General features: G+C 36.2%; 1 protein-coding gene across 1 annotated transcript in view; it reads right to left on the reverse strand.

Moving 5' to 3' along the window:
* Nucleotides 1-8,242, reverse strand: part of SLC13A1 (solute carrier family 13 member 1) — an 82,796-nt gene extending 74,554 nt beyond the window's left edge. Inside the window, 1 exon segment of the mRNA XM_027855152.1 lies at nucleotides 8,114-8,242. Coding sequence (XP_027710953.1) covers nucleotides 8,114-8,242 — 129 coding nt within the window.
* Nucleotides 8,243-9,166: the final 924 nt, after the last annotated feature.

A 9,166-nucleotide genomic window follows, 5' to 3' on the forward strand; every position in this document is an offset into this window, starting at 1 on the left:
CCCCTTAGCAATTCAGCCAAGGAGAAAAATATGTTAAAATAAAATGCTTAAAATCTTGTACAACAAACAAGTGATTTTTGAACTTTCAAACCCAGTTGTTAATGGCATCATGTAGATCTAGCCATAATCTCTTTGATTCTTGATGCTTAGGAGACAGAAGTTTCCTTTTCCTGTTAATATGCCTGCTTCTCTCTTTCATCATTTGCAAATGAGTGTCTTCTGCATTTCCCATATCCTGATGACTGAAAAATTCTCCATCCTGATGTGCAAGGAAAGAAAGGTATCTTAATACTTAGTTCAGTCATTTTTAAGTCCTGTCTCATTTATCACGACCCCATTTGGGGTTTTCTTGGCAAAGATACTAGAGTGGTTTTCCATTTCCTTCTTTAGCTCATTTTATAGATTAGGAAACTGAAGCAAATAGGGTTAAATGACTTGCCCGGGGTCATACAACTGCCTGAGGTCAGATTTGAACTCAGGAAGAGATGTTTTGCTAACTCCTTGCCTGGTGCGCTATCTACTTTGCCACCTAGCTGCACCTAAATAAATTTTTGTTGTTGTTGTTGTTGAGTCATTTCAGTCATGTCCAACTTTTTCATGACCCCATTTGGGGTTTTCTTGGCAAAGATACTGGACAGGCTTGACATTTCCTTCTGTAGCCCTTTTTACAGATGAGGAGCTGAAGCAAACAGGGTTAAGTGATTTGCCCAGGGTCACACAGCTAGTAAGTGTCTGAGGCTGGACTGGAATTCATGAAGAGGAGTCTTCATGATTCAGAGCCAAATTCTCTAATCCACTGTACCACCTAGCTGCCCTTTAGGCACTAGACTGTGGCATCATTTGTCTGACAAATGTTACAAGTTAGCTGATGTTCTAAGTTTGTTATCCATATTTTTTCTCTTCACAAAACCCCCCAGAATCCCAAGGCAGTAGGAATCAGACCAGCATGTCTACTTTTACATTATTTGGGGAGAAGAGAAAAAAATGGGAAATAAGGCCTGTTAATTATTTCCTATTTGCCCTGTATATAGCTTGCTTCATATAGATTTATTTACATGTTGTCTTCCCTATAAGATTGTAATTTCCTTAAAGGGAGGGACTATTTTTTGCCTCTTTTTGTATCCTCAGCCCTTAGCACAGTATCCAGCATACAGTAGATGTTTAGTAAATATTTTATTATCTATTGATACAAGTAGGAGAGAGTTGAGAGGAAAACAACAGCCCTTTCTTAACTTGCTAATTATTCTACATGAAAAAGCTAGCTGGCCATCTGACATCCTGGAAACAGTACTGGAATTGTCATCAAGACACTGTTTTGTGGCTAAGTAGCTGTGTGACTTTAAGTTACTTAACTTCTCTGACTTTTTTTCCTCACCTGGAAAATTATGGACTTAGACTAGATAATCTCTAAAGTCTTTTCCAGCACCAAAATTCAAGAAAACATACTTCAGAGCAATCTCACTCTCTCAGTTTAGTAAAATTTTATTTTTTTCAGAATTTAATTTCATTCCTTCTCCTGATTAGCAAGTATTTATTTTCTTTCCCTCATACTTCCCCCCATCAATTGAATAAAAAAGGAAAACACAAATGGAGATTATTTACAAATGAAAGACACAGAAGAAAATGAATCTACTTTTAAAAAAAATTTTAACCTCACTTTTCAATTTTACTATAAGCCCTTTAGGTTGGGTCTGTCTTTTTCTTTCTGTCTCTTTTCTTTTTCTTTTTTTCTGCTTGTTGGATCGAGATTTCAAATAATACATGTAATGCAAAGAGTTGTGATAATAGGGGATAGAGAATTGGGCTTGGGGTCAATAAGTCCTGGCTCTGAGAGATACTGGCTGTGTCATATCGGGCAATCCACTTAACTTTTCTACCCCAAGCAACTCTCTAAGGCTTTAAATTGCAGACTAGGTGACCATATGCAGCAGTGGTGGGGATTTGACCATTGGATGAAATCATGAATTGGGTTTAAAAAATAGAAACATTCATATTCCCTAAAAATTCTCTGATTTTTCTTGAGAAACATATATACACGTGATATTCTCCACAAAGCCAAGAGCAGAGGTTCTTAACCTACTGTCCATGAACTTAAAAAATTTGTTGATACCTTTATTTCTACGTAATTGATTTCTTTTGTGATCCTATATATATCAAGCATTTAAAAAACCTTCTAAGAAGAGGGCCATAGGTTTCAACAGACTGCCAAAGAGATCCATCTCTCTCTAGAGAGAGAGAGAGAGAGAGAGAGAGAGAGAGGGAGAGATTGAGATTAAAAACCCTGGACATGTAAGAATTAGCAGCAAGGCCTATCTGTCTTGCCTCTGAACTCTTGGGGAGCCTGTTGGCATTTTTCAGCTTAGGAATGGATGACAGGATTTCTGACTGCCCTACTTTGCCTTTTAACAGCCTTGAGATTCTGATAGTACCAAAAGAATCCATGATATCTGTGGGCCCTGGGGACCAATTGTAAACAAAACTATGAAGAAGGTGAGGTTTTTCCTCATCATACCCCTCATGACTACTTCAAGCACTCCAGTATCTGGAGTAAGTCCTCCCCAGTCTTATGCTCCCCTAAGAAACTTATTTCTGTTGTGTTTCCCTCCCAGTCCGTCTGTGCCCTCCTATACCCATTAAAAACTTGACTATCTCTAATTACACCTCCTCCCCGCCTGAGACAACAAACAAGAGTGGGCCTTTTCCTTCCAAGTAATTATGATTTACTAATGTAATAAACTAATCCAAGCCAACACACTAATGGGAAAGGAATAGAGGAGAACTCTGGTGGCTTTCTTCACTTTTAAGTAATGAATATGCTTAAAATAGTGGTATACTAGTGCTAATATTCCAACTTTTATCTCTACAGAAAGTGACAAACAGCAACAGAAAGTGACAAACATGTAGGAAAGAAAGGTGATACCATGGTACCTGTATAGAGAAGATAGTTTTGGCAGGAGAGGGTCTTGCAATATTCAAGTTACATGACATAATTACCCTCCTTTTTAATAAGTTCAGGTCCATCTCTACAAGGCAACATCATCTCCCTTAGAGACTAGAAGCCTCTTATCTAAGCTGCTTGTACTTTCTAGGCTCCATGGTACTTCCATTAAAAAAGGTACAAGATTACTTGAGGACATGATGACAATGAATTTGACCTTACCTGCAAGTGAACCTGTATAAGCTATTTCCATTAAGTATAAAGTATTGGAAGTTGATCATTAACAAGGGAGAGCTTGCATAACTGTTCCAAAGAAGAATGAACCTTGATGAAGACATTTTTTTTTCTGACCCCTAAATAAGAGGCAACACAACATAGTGGAAAGAGCTTTGGAGTGGAGTAGAAGCAAGGATTTGAATCTTTGTGCTGTTACCTACTACCTATACAACCTTAGAACTGTCATCTCACCTCTCTTAATTATAGTTTTCTCATCTTTAAAATGGGGGCAACTATGTGGTGAAGTGGATAGAGCTCCAGGCTTGGAGTCAGGAAGACTTGAATTCAAATCTGGCCTCAGACACTAACTAGTTGTGGGACCCTGGGCAAGTCACTTAATCCTGTTTGCCTCAGTTTCCTCATCTATAAAATGAGCTGGAGAAGGAAATGGCAAACCACTCCATTATCTTTCCCAAGAAAATGCCAAAGAGGGGTCATGAAGAGTTGGATGTGACTGAAACTACTGAACATCTTTAAAATGAGATAGTTGTACTCAATTATTAGTAAGGTCCCTTCCAACTAGAAAACCTGATAATCCTCTCTGAAAGATAAGAAATTCTTAAATATTAAATAGCTAACCCCACTCCCGTCTCTTTCTTCAGAGGTAGAAGACTGTGGGTATGGAATATTATATATACTGTCAGGCATTATTAATGTATTGGTTGGTTTTGCTAACTTACTTTTTCATTCTCTCTTTAAAATTTTTTTTTAACCAAGAATGACTTGTAGGGCAGGGAAGAGGAGAGATGTAGTCATAAATGAAGGTGATATAAAAGCATAAGGTTTCAATAAAAATAATCTTAACATAGCCAAACAATTCAGTTTTTTTTTCATTGTAGTCCTGACTGTGATGTTAGATAGGGCTATTTCAGGCTGTTTTTACAACAGTACAGCTAGCAGTTGAAAAGTGGAAAAATCAGTAAACCAGTTGATTATTTAGTTTACATAAGTTTAGTTTCATGGCTATAGTTCTTGTTCTCTCTGTCTCTCTGTCTCTCTCTCTCTCTCTCTCTCTCTCTCTCCCTCTCCCTCTCTCTCGTCCCTCTCTCCCTCTCCCTTTCTCGTGCTCTCTCTCTTTCTCTGTCTCTGTCCCTCTCTGTCCCTCTCTTTCCCCCCTAGCTCTCTTCTTACCTCCTCCTCTCCTTCCTCTCCCTCTCTCATAATAAACCAAAGAGAAAGGATGTTTGAATTAGTATCTATGAACCTAAACTGGCCCTTAGAAAACCATCTAGTTTTGCTTGTACATGACTAGGAATCCCTTCTACAATGTCATTCACAAGCAGTCATCCAGCCGTAGGTGGAGGGAGCCCAGTCACTACCTTTGAGGGCAAGTCATCTCACTTTGGGTCAGCTCTAACCATTAGCAACTTTTTCATCACTCAAGCCTAAACATGCTTTCCCTACTTCCAGCCAATGATCTTAAGTCTGCCCAGTTGGGGTTCAGTTCCCAGTTCTGTATGATTTAGGTTATCAAAAAAGCCTGAGAGTTGTCTAGTTTGAGTCTGCTGAAATTTATATTAACTTGATCTACATCTACTTGAATGGCATATTTCCAATGTTACATTCTTTCTCATTTTTGAGACAAAGGATCTTTTTTTTAAATACACTAAAAAGGCACACTCTTTTTAAAAATGTACTGCTTTCCTTGTAAGTCACTGTAAAACAATATTCTTTGAGTTTAATTAGTGGCTGATTGAATGATTAAATATGCATTTAAAAGTAGCCAAAAATGAAATTACTTTATTGTACAAGGAAAAAGCCTTTCATTACCATTAATTGAGTTTTAACAAATGGCTTGATCGGAAGGGAAGGCAAAAGGAATGCTCCCTGATTTCGTGCCTTCACTTTCTACAAGAGCCATGTGCATCATAGCCAAGGTCCACAGAAAAGCCAATAGTACTCCATATACCAATTACACATTTTCTAAGAAAATAATTTTGCTTTAAAACAAGTACTTTTATTTACTTGTCTTCTTTTTCAAAGGGTTTGGATCAAATATCTCTCCAAATTACTTGATACTAAAAAGAGCAATAAATTTTTCAGACATATCAGTAATTCAAAGATTATAAGAAGTTGAATAAGGTCCAAGAGACAACTTTGCTTTATTGTGACTAGTTTTAGCTCTTGTTTACTTCTTTTAATCCAAAATAGGCGATATTGAAACAGACTTGAAAATAGGGAAGTATGGAGATAGTTCACTTTTTTCTTTAAAACTTTTTTTAATTAACCAGTATTTATTATCTCTCTCCCAACTTACTTAACCATCTTCCTAAAAAACAAAAACAAAACAAAAACAAAAACCCTTAAGAATATCAAAAGAAACATGGAGAAAAAAGTATGAAGGAGACTAAGCAATTTCAGATTTCATACTACAGTATAGATTTTATACTATTCTATAAAATAGTAATCCTCAAGATAATTTGGTACTGGTTAAAAGATAAAGAGGTTGATCGATGCCTAAAATTCAATAAATGCAAAGACCCCACTTACTGGATTAAGGATTCACTATTTGACAAAACTTCTGGGAAAAGTCAAAATCAGGCTGGCAGAAATTAGGTTTAGACTAATGCCTCATACCATACGTCAAGATAAGCTCCAAATAGATAATATGAACATTAAAAGGTGACATTATAAAAAAAATTAGAAAAATAAGGAAGAAATTACTTCTCAGATCTATGATGAAGGGATGAGCTCATGACCAAACAAGATAAAGAGAGGCTCGAAAAAGACAAAATGGATGATTTTATTTACATAACATTTTAAAAGTTTTTTTTTAACAAACAAAACCAATGCAGCTGATTAAAAAGGAAATAGTTAACTGAAGAAAAAAAAATCTTTGCAGTGTTTCTTTGATAAAAGCCTCAATTCCAAAATATACAAGCAACTTGTTCAAATTTATAACAATAAGGGACATTCCTCAATTGATAAAGGGTCACTAGAAATTTCTCAGTTTAGAATTCTCTTTTGATGAAAAGATTGCAGACATAAAAGACTGTATCTTACTTAACTTTCAAAAATAAATATAAAGTAAAATCCATGATTCTTTCAGTGCTGATTTTGACTATAATCTCTCTATCCCTTAACGGATATTTTTATGAGTTGCTAAAACCAAAAGAAATTCATTACATGGGGGGCAATCCCTCGGTAAGTGACCTTTCCAAATAACATCAGGTAGGTTCTCATAGTTTTCTCTGATCTTCAAATCTTTTCCAGCTTGAGAAGATGGGCCATCTGGCTGAGTTCAAAGAGGCTTATCTCCCCAAAGCTTAGCCAATTAGTACTAAATTATTTTGACCATTGCAACTCATGCCACCACCTACTCAAATGCAAAGAAGGTGTGATTGACATTGGTGAGAGGATCATGCACTCACAGGACTGCTCATCTAATCTAATCCCCTCACATTACAAATAAGCAACTACACACACACACACACACACACACACACACACACACAGAGTAAAGTGACCTAACTAACATCACATAAATATTAAGTAACAGAGCCAGGATTTGAACCTAGATCCTATGATGCCAGGAGGCAGCCAGTGGCTCAATGGATAGAACACTGAGCCTGGAGTTGGGAGGACCTGAATTCAAATCCAGCCTCACACACTTCCTAGGTGTGTGACCCTGGGCAAGTCACTTAACTTCTGATTGCCTGAGAAAATGGATCTACTAGAGAAGGAAATAGCAAACCACTCCAATATCTTTGCCAAGAAAACCCCAAATGAGGTCACAAAGAGTTGGACATAACTGAAACGACTGAACAACAATCTTTAACTCCAAAACTCATGCTTTTTCCACTATGCCACACTAATAAATGCCCACACTAATGATAGCATAGATTTTATTTACAACATATCTCTCTATGAAAGAGAGAGTGCTTTATGTTTATTTAGCATTTTCTCATTGAAAGAGAATTCTACTTCCAAAACTTCATTTTTATTTCTGCATGGATTTCAAAATCTCCTACTTTTGTTTGAGAAAGAAGACAAGAACTAAGTTGAGTCAGGACAAAACAAGATTGCCTCAGGCCTGCTGCTTTTTGTGTATCTGTGTCAATTTGATTATTCTTTTTATTTTCAAATAATTACACATAAAAAGAAAATAATGATAAGGAAGAATGTCCTATGAATTAGAGTGAAATCTAACTTAACTAGGATATGATATTGTGGTTAATTTAATTTTAAATAAGAAATAACACTATATTTTCCAAAGCAATTTCACTCCCAGTGTCTCATTTAGTCCTCACAATTGAATGCTATAATGTACTTGCTGTGCCCACTTGATATGTGAAAAACAGAGAATAACAATTCACATTTAAGCTTTATAAACATTTTCCTCACAACAGCCTTGTGAAATTGTATAATTATTAGTACCCCTATTTTACAAGTCATTATCCCCATTTTACAGATTAAGAAAAAGAGGCTCAGATAACTTGATTAACTTGGCGACGGTCACATAGGAACTAAGCATCAAAGCTAAGACTAGAATTTATATATCGACTCCAAAGCAGGCCATTTTCCTCAAAGTGTAGGAGATAAATCTGAGTAAAAGATATTTCCTGGAAGTCACCTTCTCAATTCATCCCTTCTTTTAGCTTATTGTCTCACTTTTTTTTTCTATGTTCTCACAAAATTTTAATGAAGACAAAATTCTGGTTAATTGAACCTTCCAATTAGTTGAGCTGCTATGAATTAAAATTGTCTTCTCATAGTGCTAATATTAATCACTAAGCAGCAAAAAATGGATAAAGCCCAATGATCCAAGCAAATCTTGACTTCAAACACTAACAATTTCAGCACATTCAAATTTGAGCCAGGTAGATCTTGCAATGAAAACACAGGGTAATTGAAACTAGCCAAGAAATTAATCGAACTGTTTTCTCATCATTTACTTACTTTAGTTTGGATTATTAGAGGCAGTGGCAATAAAAGCAGCGGAACGAGGATGATGAAGATAAGCCTTCGATACACCCAGATGATGTTAAGAAGCTTCATTGCTGTGAGCAAAGAATTTCAATTTCTCATATGAACTGTCTAAAAAAAAATGACAGCAGACATTAAATAACCAACCTGGATTAATATTTCTCTAGTCTATCACCTTGAGTCATTGAAACACTGTAGCCAACATTAGTTAACATTAAATCTGATTTTTTTATTGCTTTAGTGCCTCTCCTAACATGCAAAGAAAAACAAACAGTGTGTTGGTGAAGCTGAAGAATGGTCAGAACTAATAGTGACTATTAAAGGCCTTTAAAGAATGATAATGTTTTCTCCCTGCTCCTTTCCAGTCCCCCATGCCAGTGTAAAAATATTTTTGACACTAAGTAGAAAGCAGCCTTTCTACTAACATGAAAAACTAAGGTGTTAATGAATAGTCAATATGTGACCTCTTCCTCTGGGCAGCAAATTTAAATTTTAAAAGGAATTTTCTGTAGATAAAGTCTTTAGCATTCTATAACCAACATTCATTTAGCTAATATTTATTACAAACCTTTATTAATTGTCTGCTTCACGAGGAGCACTGAAAGACAGCTTTAAGGTTGAAAAATTTTAGAGATATTTGGAACAAGTAGGTTTGGTTTTGTGTGGGGGGAGGTATTTTTCTAGATTTTTTTTGGGGGGGGAGCCAATTGGTTCTCTTAAAATAATCCTTTTAGGCAGACAGTTTTGCCTACGTGTAAGTCTAGCTTTATGTATGGATTTCAGAGTTCTTCCTTTTAGGACAACAAACCTGACAAGTGGGTGCCATTATTATCCCCATTTTATGTATGAGGAAACTGAGGCAAAGTGATTTTCCAGGTTCACACAGCTGAGACCATATTTGACCTCGGGTCTTCCTGAATCCAAGTTCAATACTCTATCCACTGTGCCACCCTAACTCATAGTTCTTAAGCTCCAACTAATGTATTTACCTTTACTAGTCAGCAAAGAGGACACAATTAGCTCAAG

Source organism: Vombatus ursinus, unplaced genomic scaffold (assembly GCF_900497805.2).
Source record: "Vombatus ursinus unplaced genomic scaffold, bare-nosed wombat genome assembly UNPS02010788.1, whole genome shotgun sequence".
Lineage (NCBI taxonomy): Eukaryota > Metazoa > Chordata > Mammalia > Diprotodontia > Vombatidae > Vombatus > Vombatus ursinus.